This window comes from Ochlerotatus camptorhynchus, unplaced genomic scaffold (genome assembly GCF_037179485.1).
Source record: "Ochlerotatus camptorhynchus isolate MF236.1 unplaced genomic scaffold, CSIRO-AGI_Acam_v1.1 ptg000357l, whole genome shotgun sequence".
Lineage (NCBI taxonomy): Eukaryota > Metazoa > Arthropoda > Insecta > Diptera > Culicidae > Ochlerotatus > Ochlerotatus camptorhynchus.
In genome coordinates, this window is record NW_027040845.1 from 5830479 (window position 1) to 5856746 (window position 26268).

Here is a 26268-nt window from a genome sequence, read left to right on the forward strand (position 1 = left end):
AGGACACACTGATGGTGGAGAACAAAGAAGCACGCAACATCAACTTTGTATCTCGCAATCAGAATAATCCTCCTACTAAGAAGAACCAAAAAGTATCGGAAACGCCATTTTGGAAGTGTGGCGACCAGTTCGAGAATTTTCGTTCGCTTCGCACACCTGTTCCAGATACAAGCAAAAAGGACACAAGGAATTATACTGTTCTAGCAACAAACCGGCATCTTCGAAACCATTCAAGCAAACGAAACCCAAGGAAAACGTGAAGACGAAAAGCATATACCCAGTTCGCAACATGGGAAGCAAGCGGAAGTTCATCCCGGTCGAGCAGTCAAACCTCAACACGACTCAGCGTCCGACATCGCCATCATCTCAGAAGAGACATGGATCAGCATCGGACAGCCACCCATTCAACCGACGAAAGAATCTGCAGTCACAGCTTCTGGTGGCGACCTCAACCTTCTCGCCGAGTTCCAGACTGAGTTCAGTATCGGAAATGTTACCAAAACTGGTCGCAACTTAAATCTCGAGCAGCGCTGAACTCAACGTTCTAGAAATCTAGGCTATAAATCTGTTCGATTTGTGTTATGTGCCGATAAGCAGCTTGGTTAACGTCATTCCCCATCGTTCCGATCAGTTCTCCAATTAACTCAAGCAACCGTCCCTTTATGGGGTGTTTACACTTATGCTATTTCACTAGCACTAATGAGCCAGCTGCTAGCAAAAAAGCTCACTAGCATAATGTAAACAGGGTATCAGCGTCTACCAGCATGAGATTTCAGGAGTAACTGAAATTCGTGCTAGTTGGCTAGTACACTAGTGCTAGCATATCCGCCCAGATGTAAACAACCCATTAAGGAGCTACCATGATTGAGGGGGTTAGAAGGAAAGGGGTGTAAGTGACTTTGATCGATTCTCTTCATCGACTTTCTCTTTTGATATCCACAGCTTTATAAACAGATTTGCGCTATTTCTGCCACATAGTTTGATAAAGGAGGTTCTCATCTAGCATCCAGAATAGCACACAAATCAAGGAATTTGTTTTCAGCTGAATTATTAATGAAAGAGAAAGTCGATGAAAAGAATCGATCAAAGTCACTTGCACCCCTTTCCTTCTAACCCCCTCAATGTTAATTTGGTTATTTACTCACAATTTAGCTCCCTCTATCTAAAAGTAGGCTACGGGTTAAATTTGTCCAAACGCTACGATGTTTCATTTAAAACGTCGCTGTCTTTGGACGCCTTTATCAGGGGACATAAAGTTGTGCCGTATTTTGTTCAGCGCAAAGATTTTACGAGCTTAATCTAAAATTATTCTGATGAAGATCTCATAGCTTATCCCCTGGATCAAAACGATGACGATAATAAAACTGTAATCAGCACTTTTTCTTAAAGGCAGAAAACCTGAAACAGAAGTAGGAATTATTTTAAATTTCTCGTTAGTCTACACTTTTCTGGAGTTTTCGGTGCTTTCCTGAAGTGAATGAAACTGTTCTAAAGATCTCTACTGTTTACCAAAAATCTCTAGGCTTCCCTGAATTTCTCAGAACTTTTTAAAGGTTCCCATTATACAAGCTGCCTTTAAGCTCATAAAACTTCCTTTCAAATATCTAAAATTCCTTTAGCTATCCAGCACTTGCCGGGAGTTTTTATTCTTTTAATAAGTTCCCTAAATTTACATGAAATTCTCGGAACTTGTCTTTCGTTCGAACAATTTTTCTGATATGCATGGAACTTCTCTGAAGCCATTCTCTGAAGACTTCACAGTTTTCTAGAAATTTTTTGACCATTTCTGAAATTCTCGAAATATTCTATTGAAAGATTGCCGCAAACGCTCAACGCAGATGTCGCCAGTGCATGATGATGATAATGCAGTCTGCTGCATATAAAATTCGTGAAAATTTGCAGTAGCCTATTGGTCCCAAGCAAACGATTAACGTACTCTATTCTAGTTGAAATTCTATTACTACACTATGTTTGTTTTGATTCGCTATGAAAGTTTGACAGATAACATCAGGGGTGTGTGGATTCATGCAGAACATGCAGGGGTGAGTGAAATAGCTTGGGACTGCTTGGGACCGTTGTTCTGGTACTGAGTGAGCCAAAAATAATAATGATCTTCTTCGGGACCCACTGGTCTTAGAGTTACCTCTATGCTACTAAAGTGGTGAGCCAATTTAAAATCGTTAGTTTCGTATTGATTGTTGCTATTACCATCAGCATGATACAACATTTCCTAAGTAAATTCACTTAATTTCCACTTTCATCCTAGTGAAAATCGCACATATTCACCATTTTCCGAAAAATGCAGCTGCGCAGGAAGTAACCTCTCCCTGTGGGTGCAAACTTGTTATGCATAATTTGCCATGAAAACATCTCCGATTCATACCATAATAACAAATAGTTTTCAAACACGTTTTCTTACACGATTCAAGCAAAAGTTTCCACGGGAAATTATTAGTTTTTCTTTGTGGACCGATTTGCCCTAAAAAGCGTCTGTTTTACTTGGAATATTTGGAAACTATCCTCCTTCTAGTAGTTCTCACTTCGAAATGTAGGTGGCGAAAGTTTAGAAAAGTTTCACTGCAAGACGCCAATAATTTCTCAGCACTTCTTGAAAGCTCGAAATACTCGGAACATCCATGAAAATAACTGCAATTCTCTGGACTTCCCTGAAATTTCCACAAACTTAAAACTTTCCTGAAGCTCATGGTGCTGTCCTAAATTTATTGATGAATCTACGCGAAACTGCACCAGTGCATACGACACCTAGGTTTGAAATCCAAAACCACAAAAGGGAGGATGTACTAAAAAATATTCCATACGATTTGACAGTTAGCAAAACGTCATTATTATTTTCACATCATTTCCATCTGCTGGCCGAACGTAACGTACACGGCAAGAAAAAAATACTCAAAATTAAGTTAAAAAATACTCAACGTTGGGTTCTATCATTTAAGGTCCGCCGTTGAGTAAATCAGAAAAGCGGCGTTGGTTAAAATTTACTCAACTATTGAGTAATAATAAATAAACTCAAATATAAGTTTATTTTAATTGAGGTTGCTCTTATGCGACTTTAACCATTTCATTTTCACAAGCGTTGATAGACGAGTGGTCAACACACGGGCCCCGTAAGCTCAACGTCCATGGTTCGGTTCCAGTCTGCTCCGTTTTATTATTTTTTTGTCAACTTCAGGATTACTCAAAATTGAGTTTTCTTATTTAACTTAATTTTACCTAGCCCCACGGAAGCCACGTGATGAGTGAAAGGAACTCAATTTTGGGTACTTTTTTCTTACCGTGCACGTTTCGAGAGGTGCTTCAATTAGCTTGGAACCGAAGATCTGATACTTCCTGAGCCAAGAAATTTAGCAAGTTTCTTCGGGACCCCTTGATCTTAGTGTTAGTCTATGAGGCTATGGTGTAGGAGGCATTAGCACGACGCTTCCCTCTATTAAGCCAGAAAGTCTGGCGAAATTTGCTACTGAACTGATAGTTTTTCATAAGTCTGAACTGATTTAATTTTATTTTTGTGAATTTTGCGAGATATAGAAATAAATAAGTCAAGCTAGACATTGCATTAGGACCTAAGTAGCATTGATCGATTCTCTTCGTCAACTTTCTCTTTCGTTAATAGCTTGAGCACATAACCGTTTCTTATTGTGTTTGTCGTATTAGATGCTATAAAAAAGCTTCTTTTTTTGATATGTGTGCTGAAAATACCTGTGAATGTCTTTACATGACCGTGAGGATACAAATAAAAAGTGTACGAAGAAAATCTGTCAATGTTACTTAGAAACTAATGCAATGTTCAGCTTGAAATATTTTACTATCTGATTCGTTAATCGATTAATCGATTATTAGAATGAAAATCTGACAACACTATAGACACAGAGAACAGACGTTGAGGCTCGAACAAAATTTCTCTAAAAACTTGTGTAAAGATTCGTATTCGACTTAAGCGCCACTAACGGCGACTTCCCCAATTAAAACACCTCTTTGAAAACATGATGGCGCGGGCGTTGCTAAACTTACACTAGAAATTAAGTGCTGGTAGCGCCAAGTGGCAACTTTCAACAGATAATTTATCGATACTAGCGCCAAATTGGTCGAAAGTGATAAATTTATAGACTATAGAGGAAATCAGGAGAAGCTAGCGCTGGGTACACGACGTTAGGCATACGGTCGGTAGGCATACGGACGTTAAGCATACGGACGTTAGGCATACGGACGTTAGGCATAATGGACGTTAGGCATAATCTACCCGATAAATTCCAGAAGGATGATAATGGGGACCGTCTATTGATTGCTGACTTCGGTGAAAGAGCCTTAATTTTTGGATCTCATGAAAACTTGCGACGTCTTGGACAGGCAAAGTATTGCGTTACAGATGGTACGTTTGCCACAGTTCCTTGTTTGTTTCGGCAACTCGTCACTGTTCATGGAAGTATCGCTCCCTCACATCAGCTGAGGGTTCCGCTAGTTTTCATTCTGATGACAACAAAAACAGAATCGTTGTATCGAAAACTATGGCAGGAAATCCTGGAAGCAGCAGGTATGTTTTTTTTTTTTGTTATTGAATGAAAAACCACATAATTCGCCATTCTTTATTTCATGAGCAGTTCTTTGAGGAAAACCTTTTCTTCTTTGACAATTGCAATATGTGTGTAAGAATATATTACAACAAATGTGTTATTTTTTTTTATTTCTAGATGCGATTGATTTCAAGATATAGTTCAAAACTAAGCTGAGTTTTCATTGTACGATTACTTAACCACTATCGCTACTAATCATGGATCTAAGTAAATATGTAAATACGTCACTTATGATATGATAAATAATGGATTCCAAACTGTGCTTATTAAATAAACTATGTTTGTTTAACTTATATAATTTTTTATTCAACGCTTAGCCTAATTTAAGCATTGTTTACCATGCTCGAAACAGGTTTCTAGAGTTGCACAGCAGCAAGGTATTTTATGCATAACGTCCATTATGCCTAACGTCCATTGTGCCTAACGTCCATTATGCCTAACGTCAATGACTTTATGCCTAACGTCCGTATGCCTAACGTCCGTATGCCTAACGTCCGTATGCCTAACGTCCGTATGCCTAACGTCCGTATGACTAACGTCCGTATGCCTAACGTATTTATGCCTAATGGGGTACACTCGCTAGCACTACGTAACGGCGACGTTTCCACTTAACTATACACAAGTTTCTAACCGAACGTCTGTTCTCTGTGCAATAGATGAATGTGAAACGTTATTTCAAATATAAGGTTCGGTCATAAATAATGTGCTGACCGGTTGGTCAAATCGTGACACACACTAAAAATTATATGAGAGAACGGTTAGATAATTCTGACTCACTCAAGATTATAGATAGCGGATGAAATCGGATGGTATCGGCAAGCGCCTTTTATTATTCTATATGCATTGAACAATCCTAATAAAATTGTTATGGTTATTTTGCTTAACGACGTGTTCCGGGTATCATCCCAACAAACAATTCAGAGTCACAAATAAGCATATATATTGAATAAATGCTGTATGACAGTGTACAATGCTGAATAAAACGAGTTGTCGAATTTGTGCTGAAAAAAGCTAATTGAGGTCGAGAGATGCACATTTATTCCACTGTTTGCTCTGATCTGATTAATTTTCGTATTAAAAGCTGTATAAACGTTAACTGTCTTCACAATTCAACGCCAGAAGTTTGATCTAATAATAAACTCAATGAGCATGTGCCGCGTTTTCAGTAATTGTTACAATGTGTTTTAAAAGATGTTAATGTTAATATTGTACACACTTACACACTAAGATTTTTTTACAGGAGTCAGTATTTTTTTACTGGGTTTTTGAATTGCTGAAAAAGTCGGTAAAAATTCAAATGACCGTTATCCGTAAGGAATCAATGAAATCAATCAATTTTATTTTCTATCATTAAATGGGGTTAACAGAACTAAGTATGTACAAGTTCAGAACAAATTTTCTCATTAATAAATTTTCCACAGATTTTTAAACTTTTACCGAACAGTTCCGCAATTCAAAAACTCGGTAAAACCGTACTGACTCGATTAGTGTGTAGATTTCTTAGACTGACTCCTGTAAGTCAGTATTTTTTCACTGGGTTTTTGAATTACTGAAAAACTCGGTTAAAATTCAAATGACCGTTATTCGTAATACCCTGGACAGACTATGGCTTATATCATGTAATATAGGCTGTCTTGCAATGAGCACTCATACATAGGATTTCCAGTGAAAACTAGATATATGAGTGCTCATTGCAAGACAGCTTATATTACATGATATAAGCCATAGTCTGTCCAGGGTATAAAGATTCGATAAAATCAACAAATTTTATTTTTCATCCTTAAACGGGGTTAACAGAAGTATATCTGTAAATTTTCGTCACACATTTTCGCATCTTTGAATTTTTCACAGGTTTTTTAAATTTTACCGAACAGTTCCGCAATCCAAAAACTCGGTAAAAATTACTGACTGGATAAGTGTGTATGTTTTGATATAGTCATTGGGGTAGATATTGTATCCGATGACAAGCAATAATAAATAAATAAGTGCAGCGTTACTGTATCTGTCGCTTGGATTCTGGCAAAGCTGCCAGTCTTCTTGCTATGTTGTCTTCGATGGTTGTCAAATTCTTTAAACTAAAGACTTCCCGTGGAAACTGTTGCTTCAATAGCGTAGGAAATTGGTTTTGCAAACTAACTGTTATTATTTCGGTTTGCATTGGGGATGTTTTCACGGAAAATTATTCAAAACAAGTTTGCACTCACGGCCGGCGCCGGTGGTGTAGTGGTAAGCGCGACTGCTTTCTAACACCCCGATGGGTCTGGGTTCAATCCCAGCCGAGGTCGGTGGGATTTTTCTGAGGCATAAAAATCTCTGGTCACGTCTTCCTTCGGAAGGGAAGTTGGTCCCGCCCCATGTATGTGTGTTGAATGGGTGCGATATCCTACGCAGATGTAGAAGCTGCCTTCCTGCACATTCGATTACCGTCAATGGTTGGCATTCGATGTCCGTCGGTTATTGGCACTAGATTGCGGAACAGAGACCGACGTTAAATAAAAGAAAGAAAAAAAGAAAACAAGTTTGCACTCACAGGGAGAGGTTATAGAAATGGTGGAAATTAAATGAATTTACTTCGGAAAGCTTTTATGTTGAAATGGTTGCCTGGGTTGTGCAAATCTCGGTGCCAATATTTAATAAATGTTCATTTTGATCTTTTTTAGGCAAACATATTGATACTCACAATTTTGGATGGAAAACGCAACGGAACTTCATTTACTCAACACGTACTATTCTCAAAAATGGTTCTAGATGGTTTTCAAAGAGATGACAAGATGGTAAATCAACTTTATTTTGCGTAATTTAGCAATGCTGCATCGCAAATAAGTTGTAAACAACACAAATGTTTACAACTTATTTGCGATGCAGCATTGATGATGTCGTGAAATGAAATGAATACATCATATGAAAGTTCATCTGAAAAAGTAACAGATGCACCCCTAATAAAAAAAAAAATTAAAATAAACGAATGATAACCCAAATGATTTAACCATTCCACAAATGGTTAGGATTATACCAGAACACGTCGTTAAGCAAAATAACCATAACTATTTTTTTAGAGACAACAGTCTGATCGGTAGAACGTTTTCCTCTTCAATTTGAAGGTTATATTGGAAAGATTTCACGCAGGTTTGATCAAAATTAGGATTTAATGCTACTTTTCACGAAATTTATATGCTACCTGTCAGCATTATCATCATCATGCAGGGGCGACATCTGCACTGAGCTCTTACTGAAATCTCCCAATAGAAATAGTGACGGTTAACGCACGCGCACTCGGGAGCTTCGCTGCCCTAATAAAAATGTTATGGTTATTTTGCTCAACGACGTGTTCGGGGTATCATCCAAACAATTTGTGGAAAAGTTCACCAATTTGGGTTATTGTTCGTTTATGGCGAGGTTAATGGTATTTACACAGACAAACAGACATAAAAAATTGAATATATCTCACTGTTTAACCTCTTTGCTAAAACATTACCGCCATCTGTTGAGTACACTGTGTTGGGTAGTACGCTGAACAGATGGCGGTAGTGTGTAAACGTCAAACGCAAGGTAACTGACTATGCGCGCCACAGGTGGCGGTACTACCAACTACAATACTTTTTAAGATGACCGTAAAATGCTTGTTCGATGAACCTCGCGATTAATATTTGCGAGTGTTATGTCTGTTTATCTGTGGTATTTATTTTTAGGGGGTGCAATGTTAATAATTATTTTCCTCTGACTAACCTTAAAAATGTATGGAACTAGAACTGTCAAAATGAGTTTGACAGTGATTTGTTATTTATTTTCCTCGGATTTTCACTAACACGCTCTCACATATCTCGCGTCACTTTTCAAATAGACCAATGTAACAAATGTAAACAAATCGAGTTAAGCGATACAAACTATTGCTCTTCTATCATTGTATGTGATACAAAAACATCCATCCAAATTTACTTTCTTTTGTTCAAGATAATCATACGTAAAAAATTGTCCAATGTACAGTTTGAAATGATGGGTACATGTTTGTTACTTCGGTCATTCGGACTGCCTAACATGATTGGTGCTCAATTTCTAAAGGCGGGGCCAACCTAAAGTTAGATACTCTACTCTGAAATCTGTGAAAGGGAATCTAGTATCATGTAGACAAAACGTCCAATGTAACACTCATTGATTATGTCATTTAGAAAAATCGTCCAATGTAACATGTCCGAAGTACAACGTGACTTGTCAAAACGTCCTATGTGGTTTTTTCTTTGTTGTAGCATGACATTCAAAGTTAAATTGTGATTTTATCGTTTCTACTGAATTTTCAATGTTATTATTCACTGACTCCATTAAAAATGGTTTTGCAAAATGTACACGAAACGAAAATCAATTATTTTATTCATGTGTTTCACTTATACATTTTTGCCAAAACATCAGCCTTATACATTCCACAAGATGAACCGCATATGTTCTATAAGAATGCATAAAAGGTATATGTGACCGCTTATACATTTCATTTGACACATGATCTTCATTAACTTGTTGCAAGCAGCTGGGTGATATGCCGCCATGTTATTGAAACCAACATCTGAAACGTCACAATTCAAGTGTGAACTGCAAAAATGGCGTGACTGCATTGTCTTATTTTTATCAAATGAAATTATTTTCCCTTTCATGCCATATAAATGGTTGACTTCGTGGTAGAAAATCAACACAAAATGTAAGCAAAAATATTAAGAATAACTAAAATATCAGTCACGTCTTTTTTGAAATTCTGGCATGAATCTTCTATTTGTTTACAAATTATTAGCTGTCAGTGGGGCCCACGACTCGCGGGCCCGCAGCGAAGTTAGCTCTTTTCAAGGCAAGGCAAACAAGATAGGGATGCCACCCAGCTGGTTGTAAGGCGTCTGCTTATTAGTTGACTTATACATTTTATGAATAATCAGCAATAGAAATTTGCCAAAAGGTATAAGGAGATTTCTAACCGTGTATTGTTTCTAAGCAATTTAAATAATAATCTGTCGAACTTCAACTTCGATTTTCTCAAAATGGTGGATATGTTACATTGGTCTATTTGAAAAGTGACGCGAGATATATCGAACGTGAAAATCTCTATTAATGATTATTTCTTTGATCAGAATTCTTTGCCTTGGTTTTTCAACGAAAATACAGTTTATCCGTTTGCGACGGGTTCCACTGTTCCTGATGACGTTTGAACTTGACGAACGATTCCATCTGATTCAGACGTTAGCGCGCTGTCAATTTTGACAGCCCTGTCATCGAACGCGGGCACGCAAATTTCGCCCGTCTAGAGAGCGACAGCATCATCGCTTCTTCTCTTGCACTCCTTCGCGTCGTATAGGCGACCAAAGTGGCCGACGAAAATTATGGGAGAGTAACCGAGCGAAGTTTTATTTCATTCGCGTATTCGATACATCGCAGTGATGGCGGCGTAGCAATAAGACGAGAGTGTATTGAAAAGTATTAGAGATTCCGAGACTTGACTGTGCGCGAAAAAAGAGATCCGAAATCGTGAAACGGCCAGCGGAAGTTAATTTTTTTCCCCGGGAAACCGATTGGAGCCATTTCCGATTCGTTTGGTGCCGTCGAACCGGAAGCAACAGCGCACTATCGGACTTGAGAAAAGCTAGAAAGAAAATTTTTCTGGGCAGCCTTTCGTCGCTCGCTCCTCCAACATTACTCTTCTACTACAACTAGGCGTACGCACACATACACAGCAGAAGCAAGAGGAGAGAAGAAGACGACGAAGAAAAGAGGGGCTGCTGCAATTTTTGTTGTACCCCAATTTTTTGCGTTTTCTACTTTATTTCTACGCTCATTTTTTTGATAAGAAGGACTAGTGGGCAAAGTGCTGACTAGTGCTTTCGATCGCGGACGATTCAATCGCTTCCGACGATCCGTGTGTTTGGTAGAAAGGTGTCCTCTTCCCAAGGGGCCCTCTCGAAGCGAGGGTCCGCCGTACTGAGAAAAGAGTATCAACTGGGGGCAGCAAGCAGTAGAAGCAGGAAAAAGAAACGGGAACCTTTCAGTGTGTGCATTAAATGGTAATGCATGCCAGGAAACCGCAGCGTTTAGTAAATGATGGGTAAATTCTGATTTTCTAATTATCTTCTTCGGTCGACGAGAAAACGTTCCGGAATCGGGAAGATTTCTCTTGACGCCCAGAGGTACAATCGAAGGCAAATTTGACACTCCACATCAAGAGGAAAAAACGGGGCGAAAGCAGTTTGCCTTCATTTTTCTCTTTCTCTATTCTCTGTATGTCATGATGGTGAAATTTGCCTTCGCCGTTTTCGATTCTACTTAATTATCATCGGGAAAGAGTGGCGACTAATTTTTGTTTTTATCCGTTTGCTTCTCCCTCACAGGTACCACCAATCCCATCAATATCAGGTAATTATGAAAGGGCAATTCGCACAATTATAAACAGTCCGCCTCCGTCCCGTCTCGGAAAGGACCCGGGGTCAAATCAATCGATTTTTTTCCACTACACTACTGCTGTTGTGTTCCCCCTGCGTTCCGCCAGCAGAAGTTGATTGAAAATAGTAAAATTTCGCCCTTCCGGGATTGCAACTCTAATACTGGGAAAAAGCTAATCCCGTCGCTGAATTTGTCTAATTCTTCCGACATTTTACTTCCCATCACCTCCTTCACATCCCCCACCGCGCGCAGCTGGAGAAGGAGGGCGATCCATCATTTTGGGAGGCTTTCTAAACATTCTCGCCCCCAAGTCTCGAGCTGTCTAGTAATATGCCTACGTTTTGTTTTATTGTTTCTTTCTTCTATCACGAGACGATCATGTTTCTTGCTTGTTTTCGGATCGTTGGACTTTCTGTTTCTGCCTATTTTTTCGTGCCGCGGTGTAAAATAGTGTAAATAAATCGAAAAGGAGGAAATTTACAGTTAGCAGCAGCAGTACCACTGGAAAAGTGCATTCGAACAATAATGTAGGGGTAAAATTGGTGTTCCATGGATCGATTATGGTGCACTGTTTTCAGGGAAATAATTTAAAAAAACAAAGTTCATTGTTCAATTAATTCGCTGCTTGATGATGGTTCGATAGACATCTCAAAATGCGGTATGTTTTTATTGAATTACTTATATTACTTATTCACTAAGAAGTGCCATCAAATCCCGCATATAAATGTGATTTTTCAGTTATTTGAAGTCACAGTAGTTGTAGTTCTTGTGTAAAGTTATGACTTTCTCCAAATTGTATGTGTTTCTATCGAGGATTCTATTTTGAAGAAAAGTTCGCATGAAGAATTCAAGAAAAATAACTTCAAATTAAAGCAATAACATTTCTAGAGATTTTTTTAAAGAAATTTACGTAAAAATTCTGATGCAACCTTGAATCATAACAGTGCATTTTCTTGAAAAACAATTTATATGAAACTTCGTGACGTATATGTACTTCAGTGATTCCAGATAATAACTTCTAATAACCATAGTAAAATCCAAAGTGATTGTAGTGGCAAAATATATCTCGTGCAGTTTTATAAGCTTTTCGGTAGAAAATTCAAGAAGAAAGTTAAACGCACTTTTCACATGAATTCTAAGGAATTCTTTATAAAAAAATCTCTCATAAGGCCAACGTGAAAGATCTCCATCCTGGACGACTGGTTGCTTTCTCATTAACCTGGGCCTAGGTCAAATTTTTGCCAACTTATTTTAATTGTTGTGATGCCATCGCCATCAGCCCCCTGCATGGATCTTCCTCTGTTGTGATGACCTGCGCTGAATTACAATCCACTTACGTTCTAGAATGTTTGTTATGTCGGTTTCAGATGACATATCAAGAGCCACATGTGAAAAGGGCATACAAGCTTTTTGTAAACAAACCTTTGTAGACCCTCTTCTCGCCAACCGAGGGTCGCCCACGCAAACTAACAACATCATCAGGAAGGGGAAACCTTCCCCTATCCGGCGATGTTTTTGGTTTGCGTTGGTGTCATATGCGTGGCGAGAAAAGGGCATAAGAATGTTTGTTTACAAAAAGCTTGTATGCCCTTTTCACATATTGTTCTTGATATACGGTGGAGCTCAGCATTCGAGATCCAGTTGTGAGACCACCAAGCACGAATTATAAGACCAGGCAGCTTTTGAAGGTTCTGTGTTGAAGTGCACCGCGTTTCATTGGCGGGCAACAGCATAGATTTTCACGTTGAAATTGATCTCCATTTATGTCGTAAATTCGCAAAAACAGCCTCCTGCCTTCTTAATTAGTGCAGCTATGCCTAACGTTATCTAACGTTCAAAATTGAAACCATTAGGGTTGTTACAAATACGCGGATTACGCGATTTTCGCGGGTTTGACGCGCATTTGTAATTTCGGTTTGGTGTGCAGTGAAATGGACGCGGAATACCATGAAGTGCCATAATTCGGGCACATAAGCATTGTTGAAATTACAAACCAAATTTTTAATATGAGGATATTTTGAATTAAGATTGGTATTAGTGTACCTATCGCTCAGTGTATGAGGAAAATATAAATTTAGAAAATATTACAATGCGCGGAGTTGGCGACGCGTACAATTATGGCACTTTATGGTAGATCTCTTAGCATGATCTCAACTAATAGCGAATTCGTTTATTATCAGGGTTAACACCAGTTCCAACCCAGTGCGAAACCGAACTTTTTGTCAGTGTGAACCTCAACCTGAGCTAGGTTTTAAAAACAAACGAGCAAACTGACGTTTGTCAAAAAACAAGCAGACTCAATCTTGATACCCGATCCAGGTTGGAACTGAATAATAAACGAATTCGCTATAAGTTTCAATTTGTATTATTATAATTATAGAGTTTTGGCACTCAACAAAAATGCTGTTAAATTTAACCTACCCCGAGCTGGCTTTATTCGAAGACAACACAACAGTGGGAGAGTTGCCAGTCTTCTTGATTTGTTGTCTTCGCTTTATTCCAAGGGGGTTAGGCTCTGTGGATCTCATTCGTCAGTTGACCTACATCCTAATTTGTTTGCTTCAGTCGGATCAGTTATGATGATTCAGGAACCACCGGACAATACAACAGGTTCCAAGAATCATTGCTTTCTGAAGGCTGTTCAGTTCTCTTCGTAGTTCAAACTCTTCAAGAGTACGGGGAACAATTCCGGTCGCTGAGATTACCATCGAAACTATACGCACATCCTACAGGTGCCACATCTGCTTCAACTCCTCCGCCAAATCGTGGTACTTCAATATCTTGGTCGGGAACGTTGACTGAACATTGCGAACTAACGGTACCTAGCGATATCGATGACGGTTACCCGCTTCATCCTTTTGTCGTAGATCACAATTTCAGGATGATTGGCACGAATGTGGACATCCGTAATGATCTCGCGATCCCAGTACAGCTTTATGCAACTATTTTCCAGTACCTGGTTTATTTGCTTCTACATCAACAGACTGGGTTTAGTCCTAATGATGGATTAAGCAATACTAGGAAAGACAATATAGTCAAGAAGTAACAAGCTACAAAAGCCGTGTAGTCCAACTTAATTCCTAATTCTTAAAAATATATCACGGTATCTCTGACGCAGCGTCTCGCGTGCCAAGTGAAAATCAAATAAGGAAGCAACACGATTAAAAACCCTTTGTAGCCCATTGATAGCACCATACGAACTATAGTTTGTACGACGAAAAGGTATCCACAGCATTGCGTTGTTACGGAGTGCTCGTGGTTAACGTCGATTTGTTGTAGAATAGAAAGACAATCGATTCTGCCCTGTAGAATGTCTTCCACAAACAGGGCCATTGTCGTATCTCTTCGACTCCACAAAGGATCCAGGTGAATTAACTGGCACCGACTTTCGTAGCTTGGAAGGCGATGAGGATCCTTCCAAGGCAATCGTCGAAGGGCAAACCAGATGAATCGTCGTTGAATGGACTCTACTCTTTGTACACTGTTTTGGTAATTTGGATTCCATACAGGGACGAGGGAGCAGTAAAGCGACTTCAAACAGTAGATGTCCGTGAAACTTTTAGCTATCCTGAAAATGAAGCCGAGCGTTCTGGATGCCTTGTCGATCACGTACGAGATATGCTAGCGGTATGTGAGTTGACAATCTAAGTTGACTCCCAGAGCCTTAATGTGATTCACACGATGTACGTCAACGCCTTTTAGGATATAACTGAATGGAATTGGATGTTTCTTCCGTGAGAACGTGATTACTGAACATTTGATTGGATTTACAACAATGCGGCTCAGTTAGTACCAGTTAGCAAAAGCGTTGAGTCGGAGTTGGAGAAGGTGGCAGTCAGCGATGGCTCGGATTCGGAGATAGATTTTCATGTCGTCTGCGAACGACAGTCGTGGACCGTCGAGGACGAAATTGACGTCGTCGAAATACACAAGAAATATCAACGGGCCGAGGTGGCTACCTTGCGGAATACCCGAAGTGGCAGGGAACGAAGGAGATCGGCAGTCGTCGATTGCAACTTCCAGGAGGTAGGAGACTGCCGTTTATACCGAGCCCATCCAGTTTGGCGATCGCTATAGGATGGTTCAACTTGTCGCAGGCGGCTGATAGGTCAGTATAGATGACATCTGTTTGCATAGGGTCTGTCATACTTTCCGTAATGTACGAGGTGAGACACAGAAGCTTGGAAGTAGTCGATCGCCCTGCCATGAAACCATGCTGGTCTTCGCTCAAGTGCTGCTTGAAGTGAGAGACTAATGGTTCCATAACGACCAACTCGAACAGTTTAGATATGGCACACAACGATGTGATGCCGCGATAGTTGTCAGACATTTCTTACAGAAGGCAGAGAGGAACCACCAGGCTATCGATGTGTTGCTTGAGAAAGACGGAAGGAACTCCGACAGGTCCCGGCTTAAATGAAGACATCAGTTGCCCCGTAACGTGGGTAGATCACCTTTTCGTGGTACGTTACGGGATGTAAGATCTACCACCGATTCCTAGTCCCGACTACTTCAAACTAGGGGAACAGGATTTTTCAGTAATCCAAGGAACACATCTTAGTCCTTGTTACTTTTTATGCCTTGTTGATAGTGACAAGACTCGGCTTTGTCTACCAAGGATGATCTTGAAACAAGGCAAAAAATGAGTTAGTTGTCTTCATCTATGTGATTCCTAATCTTCTATCCGTTGTTCCCTAGTTCCTGACTACTTCAAACTAGGGGAACAGGATTTTTCAGTAATACAAGGAACACATCTTAGTCCTTGTTACTTTTTATGCCTTGTTGATAGTGACAAGACTCGGCTTTGTCTACCGAGGATGATCTTGAAACAAGGCAAAAAAATGAGTTAGTTGTCTTCATCTATGTGATTCCTAATTTTCTCTTCGTTGTTCCCTAGTTTGAAGTGGTTAAGACTAGGGTTCTGATGCATGGTCATTATCGGTGTCATACCTTAATTTTGTTGCTAAGGAATCCAATTTTGACTGACAAAGGGGCGCGCCTTTGGAGAGTGTTTCAACACTCTGAAGGATATAAATAGCGGGACCTTACAATTAGAGTCGGATCCTTGCGATAAATGCAAGAGTGGCAACTGTAAAAAAATCGAATACTTCATCATATCACAATAGACATGCACTAAACTAAGGACACGGGATATACTACAATAGATCAATTTACTGGTCGCAGTAGTGTTAGGTCCCGAACAGAGGAAAAAAAAAAAAAAAAAGACTTCAGTAGCGAAGCCGCTCTAGTTATCATAGCGAGGTCGATGTTGATAGCTGCTGCTAGAGACACGTGATCGTCAGGTAGATTCTCATCCGAGAATACAATCGCAAACTTGGTTGAGAACAGACGGCAAATGTCCTGAGGGGATGAAGCTTCTTCGCCGTTCAGTACCATAGTCGATGGAAGGCCAGACTCCTTTCGTTGCTCATTCACATAATTCCAAAAAGTTTTCGGGTGAGATCGAACATCTCGTTGATAACGCCGATAACATTGGCGACTGGTTCGTTGATACGCAAGATTGATCCTCGCACAATGGTCCTTGAGTTGTAGGGTGTGGTACTTGGTGTAATTTCTTAGCGCGGCTCTTTTGGAAGACTTTAACATACGGAGTTCACTTGTTTGCCATGGATGATGATTACCTTGTTTAGGAACTTAGGTCGCTCAGTGACGTAAGCCAAAATATGCGAGAGCGTTTGGGCAGCTGCATTGTCATCGGTAGGGACGAGTATCCTGTGCCAGTCCAAATTCGAAAGAAGTTCCCCGATGCTGTTGTGGTCAGCATTTCGGAAATCGTAGGAGACTTCTAGGGGGGAATGACCTCAAGAATTTGGTTGTCTTCAAGTGTAATAACTAAAGGAGAATAGTGTGGAACAGTCTTTATCAACGGAGAAACAGCCATAGACAAATGCGGAGCAGTATCCTGAACGGTGACGAAGCAAAGGTCTAAGCTACGATTGTTCTCATGAACCACGTGTTAACCATGATCCAAAAGGCTTACAGCTCCAGAGTGAAATGTAGAACGGTTGTGGTCCGGATACAGGAATCCACCGTCGCCAATGATTATCATCTCGTCAGCAGCTGTAGCGATCTCCATTATAGCTCGAATAGACTGATTGTGGGACTCAATTAGCGTAGAGTCGCTGGACTGGTAGGTACTTGTAGTGCGGTACGTACTGGTTCACCAAGTTGTGCTCCAGTGCAAGTTGTTGGTGCACAATCTTAGCGACATCGTTGTGACAACCGAGATACGCTACTTCTGCCAACGCTTGGCAACCTGCAACAACATGTCTCCCCCTTGGGGCAAGACAGCTTTCGAGCAGGGGTATAATCGGAGTTAATTTTGAGTAACTCTGAGTAACTCGCATTGCTCAACAAAATTTACGCATAGCAACCAGGTTGTTGTGTTGAGACCAATGCTGCAAGCAAAGATAATTCAGCGGCAACATTTCAAAGGGGCGTAATTGCATTTATAAATTTGTAATACGTATTTCAACATTTTAAGCGGTGCCCTTTCAAACTAAAGCTTAACCGAAAAGATATTTCGGCAATGGAAAGGCAATTGCACTTTCGTATAGCACGCTGCGAAGCATTAGCAACCACGTAATACGGACAAGGTTGCAAAGACTCATTTCAGCTAAAATAATGTTTTTCGGAATAATAAAACCAAAAGATGGTATGATGGCATGTTTTACTTGTAACTTACAAGAAGAGGTTACAAAGTATGCGTTGGAAACATAAAACCTGTAAATTTTGCTTTCTATGAGTCACAATCAGCGATTTGCTGATCGCTGAGTGAGTGAGTGAGTGAGTTTGTGAAAAATCGCTGATTGTGACTCTCATGAAGTGAAATAGACAGGTTTAATATGTCAAACACATTCTTTGCAACCGCTTCTTGTATCCTACCAATTCAAAATTTGATCATGGCATCTAATTATTTCATAATTTAGAAAAACATTGTTTTAGTTGAAATGAGCCTTTGCAACCTTGAATACGGATTCTGATGGACCATCACAACAAGGATTCAGGGCAATCTCTAAGACTTCGGAGAATCTCTGGAAGGATTCCAGTCAATCGAAAAGGGGATTTATGACGGAGGGACTCTGAACTAGCCTAGGGTAGAGTCGGTGTATAATGAGTCACGCCAAAAGAAAAACAGTTGAACTCGCATCATGGTTTTCGAAAGATTCCCTTTCTTTTAACTTGGCAACAGAGGACTTCTGCATCAACTTCAAATGACTTCTAGCGAGGAAAAAAAATAACGGCTGTAGTATATCATTATATCAGTGATTTTGTGGAATTATCTTAAGGAAAAATAGTAGAAATTGTCATTACTGATCATTACAAAACGTATCGCATGACAAATGTAATGCTCACTGCGTGTATATGATCATCTCTTCGGTTATATTTAATATTTAATATTGCAATACCTTTCGTGGACCTTTCATAGCATCGTAATGCTTGTTTACTTTGCACGATAGGTAGCCGGTTTGACAGTTCAATAGGTAGACTTGGCTTCACTCTTGGCGTGACTCATTATACACCGACTCTAGCCTAGGGGTGATTCCAGACAATTATTATCAACAAAGATTGCATACACTCTCAGTACGGCTTCCTGACAATATCAAAGGGGACTTCGGACAAACCCAACAGGGATTTTGGGCAGTCATAAAGACGATTTCAGTAAAAATTTAGGGGCATTCATGACAGTCCAGAGAGGATCCCAAACAATCCCAGAAAGGATTCCGTACAATTCCAGGGAGATTCCAGACAATCTCAAGGAGGACAACAGTCATCCCAAATGGAGGATTCTGAACAATTCTAAGTAGCATGACAAAAAAGAGATGAAGGAATCCCTGCATCCCTTCGACGATCGCTCATGTAGGTGTCGGAATAGAATCAACTGTGAAGTTGGCCAAAACTAATCTATTGTGACAGCAGCAGGCGATGAAAATTTAACCGGTTTCTGATCACAATCAGAAAACAACGGAAGTTTCTTGTGACAGTTGACCATTACTCTGACTTTTTCCAGCGAAAAATTTTCCGGAGATTTATATCGATCTTCCATTATGGAAGCTTGTAAATGTAATGTTGCTGGTCACTGTAAACCTCAATTATAAATAAATTAGTAATGTTGAGTTTCCTCATGCCAGAAACTAATTCCACAGAACAAGAAGCCTCTTGGATCGATTTTGGGAGGTTGAGTATTAATTTTCATGAGCTAAAATAATATTAGGTCAAATTTCAACTTCTTTAAGAGGCTGTTCATAAACTACGTAGACAGATTTTTGGGATTCTTGACCCCCCCCCCCTGCGTAGACAATTGTCCATACAAAAATTTTGAAATTTGTATGGGCCGTGGATAATTGTCAATCACCCCCCTCCCAACTGTCTACGTAGTTTATGAACAGCCCAAATTGGCCTGGAAATCACACCACCACATCACGAAAAACTTCGAAGATCATCAATCCCTAGAAAGCAAAACAGGCCCCTGGCCTGGACAAAATCAGTATCAGTTTTTGTACTCAGTTTTTGAGTAAATATGAGCAACTCAAATTTATTCGCAGCAAATATATTTAGTCTTAGTACAGCTGTCTTGCCCCTTGGTCTCACCTGCATTGCACTTTCTATACCGGTCTGCTACTTCTTCGTGCAATATGTATCTACGGTAGTTCTTCGTCGCAATAATCCGATCCTGGATGGCTACCATGAACCTTCATTCTCTGAGAAGAGTTCACCTTGCACCAACCCCGAATTCGATGCCACTTTGTCGACATGCGCTTGTTCCAACTTGTGGGGATGCGTCCCATGCAGCTCCTTGCACGATGCGACAGTTTTTAGGTCGCAATTCAACTGGTAGTCTTCCTACGCCAGATGCAGGGCGCTGAACCCGTGGTCTGCCTCACAAACAGTACGGTATACTTCGTGACGGTTCTGGCTTTCTGCGAAGTTGCTCCGCAACTGCTGAATCTGGGAAGCATATAGCGCTTGAATATCAGTGATGCCTCTTCCTCCTTCATTACGTGGCAAGGTGACTCTCTCGACGGTCGACCTTGGGTGATGCATGTGATGCTTAGTGAACGCCACTCGTACGCTCGTTCTATCACCTCCAAGTCTGTTTAGGTCCACTTTATCACCCCAAAGATGTAGGTCAACAGGGGCACGGCAAAAGTGTTTATCGGTTTTATCTTGTTGCCGGCCGACAGGAACGACCTCACGATTGATTCGATACAAGAACTTTTGCTGCAGCTCCTTCTTGATCATTGTAGGTTTCGCCGTCAACCATATTCTAAATCTCCTCCTGTTCGTTGGTGCGGAAACTACCAGTATCCATTACTTGACCCCGACGGATATTGATTGTTCGACATTTATCGACTCCAAACTCCCTCCGGATGGCATTACTGAACACCGCTACAAGTTGCAAGAGTCGGTGCAGCTTCTCCACTGTTTCCGCAAACAGCTTCAAGTCGTCCATGTAGAAGGTGTGGGTAACATTTGTGCTTCTTCCTCCACGATTCATGGGAAGGCAGAACCACAGCGGACTAAAGGTATCGCCTTGGAAAATCCCCCTTCTTATGCTGAGAATTCTGGACCGTAACAGCACTGCTCCATCAATAACGTGGAGAGATGTACGCCACATTCCCATTACGTGCTGCATAAGCCTGATGACTCCACCGTCCACATTGTACAACTACAGTACCTTGAGAAGGTACTGAGTCGTACGCGTTCTTGTAGTCGATGTACGCCATGCACAGGATCAGTGTCTGTTTTTATCATTTACCATCACACGCAAGGAGTATCGCTTCAACCCAGTGTAGATGACTTGCGTTTGTTTTGAAACTCTTCGCTGTTACGTACGAGCGAAATAAGCAAATAAGTTCATTATACATCAACGAGTACGCGTTTGTTGATATTCTCCAGTGCTTGATTATCCAACCCAAAAATTTTAAAATCAGAAATGATCCTCAAAAGCAAAATAATCAAATTCATTTAGGGCAAAATGATTATTTTGAATATTGTCGACTCCAGAGCCTAAAACCGGGATTTTATATCCGGTTCAGCTTGAGGCAATAATTTGCCATCGGTTTGTGTGTAAAAACTAACACAACACGTCCTTCAGCGCTATATTTGAGTAAAACGAAAATAATCATTTTGCATTTGATACCCAGAATCATCCCCACCAAGATGAAGACGAATATTAATATTGACAACAACGGAGGCGATAATGAACATTCAGCCACGAATGAAGAAAAACAAATCGACAGTGAGCATGCATAAGGGTCTATACGCGATGATCAATTCTCTTCGTCAATGTTCTCTTTCGTCAATAACTCGCTAGATTTAACGTTTATCAGTGCGTTTGCTGTTGCTTTTGATATCCAATACAACCTGTTACTACTCTGCATTGAACAAATTCTAGAAAATTGTTTCGTTTAGCTGTAGCAATGCAAAGAGAAAATCGATGAAGAGAATCGATCATCGCGTATTCGCCCTTATGCATGCTCACTGTCGAAATGTTGACTACGATACTCAGAGGTTGCCTTGACCAAGAGAATGTTGTTATGTCAAAATTCAGATTCATGCAGGTAGTTGGTCTATCTGTTAAGTTTGTCTTCATTTTCAGATATGTTGAGTGTAGAAGGAATGTTTTGAATCAGCACTGCTCAGGATTCTCTTTTTCTGGCGGCCCTTCTGTTCTTCGGCCATAACGTTGTTTACATTGCAATGGTTCTGTATCTTCCGATTTATTACTAATACTGACGAGAGCACTTTGTACAGGCCTGGGGGGGACGTGCTGTCAAATCAGCCTACTGATCATCTTGTATGAAACTGGTTCCAAACGTAAACAAACGCTGTAGGTTTCTTATGGCTTGTTTACGTTTGGAACCAGTTATGCGAGGTAGGCGAAGATTGTTCGTATTTGACAGCCACCTCCCCCCTTAGTACAGACTCGACAGACATGTTATTAGTCTGTATTTGGCTGAATTAGTCGTGTTTTGGTACTTGGGTAGAAGATAGGTTACCTCTCTGGTAATGAATTCTGGTAGCTGTTGGGGGTCTTCTAATACCATATTTAAGCATTCCGCCATCCGCCCATGGATTGAGGTGAAATTTGTTGTTGTGCACAAAATCTTCCTCTGCCATCACTGTTATGTTGAACAGGATTGTTACATCGCCAATCTCCGGGAGTCCTTCGCTATAGTCGGTTTTGTTGTTACGGATGTGGTTGTAGAACTCCCTTTCGCTAATGTTGATCATTCAATTTTCCTTCTTCCGCTTCGAGCTTTCTCCATAACGTCGCTCCCGTTTAGCAAGAGCACTCAACCGCTGTACATGGGTGTCAATGACCTCAGTTATATCGGCTTCAGTGAGGTCATGGAGCTCTGCGAGCTTGACAATTTCAGCAACGTCACGATGATTGTACTGTGTCAACCGACCATTCTTAGTTTGAAGAGTGCCGATTCGACCCTCTAGGCGTCGCATCCATGCGGGTTTTTGTGCGTTGGAACGTGTACGACTTTCGCCGTCTCCTTGTTGGCACGACCGCATGTTCAACGTTTGTACCACGGCCATAACTGCACAGTACACCATGAACTGCAGGTCCTCAAGTTTCTCACCGGCTTCCAAATGCTGTGGCAAAATATCCTCGGTGAGAATGCTTACTGCATTCGTTAGCCGGTAGGAATGGTGCAGTTTTGGTATCCTGTGCCGGGACATGGGGTCTGTCCCTTGGAACTGTGTAGCCGCTGCGTCCATACGAAAAGCTAGCTCATCCCGTAGTTGCCGTCGTGCTGGTCAACTGCTTGTCCAGGAGCGGTTGGCTACTCCATTGATGTGTTTACCGACTCACGTCTCTTACTCTAAAGTGATGCATTCAGTCCAACAGAACTCCTTCTCGACGTATCGCTCGATTCATTCCCTTCCCTCCGCACTTCCAGCAAGTTGTGCGACATGATTGCTCGCTGCCTAGTATACAACTTGTTCCGCTCAAGCTGGTTGGCAAATCGAGGGAACCGCTCATTGAACATATCCAGCATCCTTGATTTGCCGGACATATCCATCTCCAACCTCGTGCAATCGTAGTAGCAGCGCATCACGTACTGGTACATCTCCCTCGTCCGCATGATCCGGTGCCTTTGGCGGCCTGCCAAAATGAGCGATTGACGCCGGTCAACCACAGCATCATTAGCAGGTGCAGCATTGTCTTGGTGTTGTCCATTGCTGCCTGTTCTGTTTCGCGTATGAGTTACCCGTTGATTGCAGGGCCGCTCTTGCACCTCATCTTCCTCCAGCCCCTTCCATCTTTTTTTTCAATAGCACAGCTCAAAAAATATAGATGATAAACTGAATAATGATGCCAACTCAAAATTGATACAAATACAGATTGGCGGTTACCTGTAGCTGAGTCTTCCAGGTTTTAGAAAAACATCCTGAAAAGAAGATCAGTGGATTTTAGAGATACTCAGCAAAATACAGACTCAGTGATCACTTCAGAGATGTTTGGGAGAACTTCAGATATCTTTTGGAACTTCAGAAAAACTCTTCGGAGACGTTTAACGGATCCTCAGGGAAGCTAAGGGTAAGATTAGAGAAGGTCAAATGAAGCACAGAGTTGTTAAGATTTCTTCACAAACGTAAAGATAAAATTAAAAAAAAAAATGTAATCTTGATAAGGCTTTGGAATCCTTTATTAAGATTAAGGGACCTCTGATAAAATCTTAGAAATTCCAGAAAATTTAGGGAACCTCAGAAAAGTTCAAGGTACTCCTAAGAACTTCAACAAAGCTTTGAAATCATCAAAAAGTTCAGGAAATTGAAAAATATTCCAAGAAAGGTTCATTTTCAAATCTTTCAGTGCGGATTATACATTAGTCGCGGGATTTGCTACTACAAATTAAAAGTCATGCACATAATAGAACAGTTTAGTTCTGTGACATTCGGGCTAATCTCTCTCTATTTGCGCATATCTAGATAGAGCTGGAATTAGGGCGTAACAGCTTTTGTAAACAATGGCTTCTTTCGATGATTTCTAGAAAGTCAAGGCTCGTCAACGCAAATCAACATCACCATCGGGTAGAGAAAGGTTTGTTGGTTGTGTTTATTAAGGAGATTTTCAGCCAGACGTTGGTTCATCTCCGGGAACCCCTGAAGAGGTTTCCCCAAAGGGTAGAGGAAGACTTCCCCTACCGGATGGTTATGTTGGTTTGCGTGAGCGTTCCTTGAATTCCTAGAAATCATCTAGAGAAGTCATTGTTTACAAAAGCTGTTACGCCCTAATTCCAGCTCTATCTAGATATATCAATAAGTTCTTTTAAATGCAGTTTCGTTCGAGACCGTTCGCGGGGATTTGGCATGATTTAGATACAAGCTTTGCGTGAATTTTATTTCGAATTTCTCATAAACCCTGGACTATTTGACTTTAATTGCTGCTTGCCAAATTACCGTAATATTGGAAAGTGTAGAGCAACATCAATCGGTTCAATCCGTCAAAGAAGTCGTCGAAATAAACCATAGTGAGAGGGTTTCAAAGTAGATCATCCTTTAACGCAAGCTCAACTTCACCTATGAATCCATGAGCTCTTCGGTTACGATGAGAAACAATAGTGATGGTGAAATATATTTTCACCTCACGTCAGAGTCTTCACGGATAGGATCGGACAATGCTCCTTTATGCAGAACTCTGCTCGTGATAGCCTCGTATTGCTCTTCGATTAGGTTGATGTCGCTATTACACCTTGGTTGGAACCTATCAGAATATCGCTGCAGAGGCAGACCCAGGAGCCCATGGCGGCGGAGACTCATCTAAGAAATAAGTCGACAGGAACTTGACCTGGGCCCAGTTAAAGCAAAAGCAAGCAGCTGCCCAAGATGGAAATTTTTCACGTTGACCTTTTGTCTTTGCACCACTGAAGGTGCGCAGGATAGTATGGTGTAGAGAGGGTCTAGTATAAGAAAGGAGCGGATTCAAAACAAACTACCTTGGCAACCTATGCCTATGTGATTTCTAGCAGCACTACCAATGCAATCAATATAGGCGCTGCTCGATTGGCTCTGGCTTTGACAGTTCATTTGGCTCAAAACCAGCCAGTCCGCTCTTCTCTTATACTAACTAGACCCTCTCTAGTTTAGTGAGTGAGCCCCATAGAGTCGATCCAAGTTTTTTCGTAGTCAATGAATACCGAGAAAGGGATTATTGGGCTTTGCTGATCTTCTCAAGGCTCCATAGCGTAACAATAAGGTTCATGCCAGATCTTCCGTTCTGGAATCCTCCCTCCAATCACGTTTATTTGTTTATTTGTTTATTTAATAATTCAACTGACAATTAATGTCTTAATGAATAAAACTTAATCTAAATAGTTATGGTCAACGAAACGAAAACGGTCAAGTAACCGGTGACGAAACACATTTGCTGATACGTTAAAGTCAAATTCGCAATAAAAGTAGTTAAATTGTCGGCTGATTGCACGAATTGGCTCATTCTGCGTATTATTTCTGCCTCGTGGCTCCAAAAACAGAAATTCGCCTTGACGAAGAGGTCTCTCAGGAGCATACATATTTAGCTGGGCCAGCAACGTTGGACAGTCGATGTCACCCGTGAGAAGCTTTCCAGCAAACATAGCTTGAGCGACCGTCCGTCGCACCACTAGCGGTTCGATGCCCAGAAGACGGCAACGCTCCTCGTACGGTGGCAGGTTCGATGAGTCACGCCAGTTCAAGAAACGAAGAGCATATCTCACAAACTTTCGTTGAACAGATTCGATTTTAGCGATCCAAGTGGCTTGGAAAGGGCACCATACAACTGCACTTGATTCTAATATAGGCCGCACAAGTGAGCAGTAAAGTGATCTGAGGCATAACGGGTCCCGGAACTCATCGGCAATTTTGAAAATAAAACCCAGTTGGCGATTGGCTCGGGAAATGATGTCGTTATAATGGATTTTGAAGGTGAGCCCGCAGTCCAGAGTAACACCGAGATCCTTTATTTGTTCTACACGGGCAATGAAACGTCCAAAGAGCACATAGTCAAACATAATTGGATCGTTTTTACGGTGATAGGAGATGACGTTGCATTTTTCGATACTCAGGCTCATCAAATTTCTCGTGCACCAGTCAGCGAAAATACATAGCATACGCTGGAGATCCCAACAGTCCGAGAGGCTTTTGATAATTTTGTAGATTTTGGCGTCATCTGCGTAGAAAAGACGACGATGGTAACAACAGCGATGCCGTTTAAAAAGATCGAAAACAGCAGAGGTTCCAGGTTGCT

At 40.9% G+C, this 26268-nt stretch overlaps 1 protein-coding gene across 2 annotated transcripts in view; it reads left to right on the top strand.

The window, feature by feature from the left end:
* The first annotated feature begins 9953 nt into the window (after nucleotides 1–9953).
* Nucleotides 9954–26268, top strand: part of wcy (wacky) — a 44798-nt gene continuing 28483 nt past the window's right edge. For both annotated transcript variants that reach the window (XM_065231497.1, XM_065231498.1), the window contains exons 1-2: nucleotides 9954–10665; nucleotides 10949–10973. In XM_065231497.1, coding sequence (XP_065087569.1) covers nucleotides 10622–10665; nucleotides 10949–10973 — 69 coding nt within the window. In that variant the 5' untranslated portion in view covers nucleotides 9954–10621. The remainder of the gene's footprint in view (nucleotides 10666–10948; nucleotides 10974–26268) is intronic.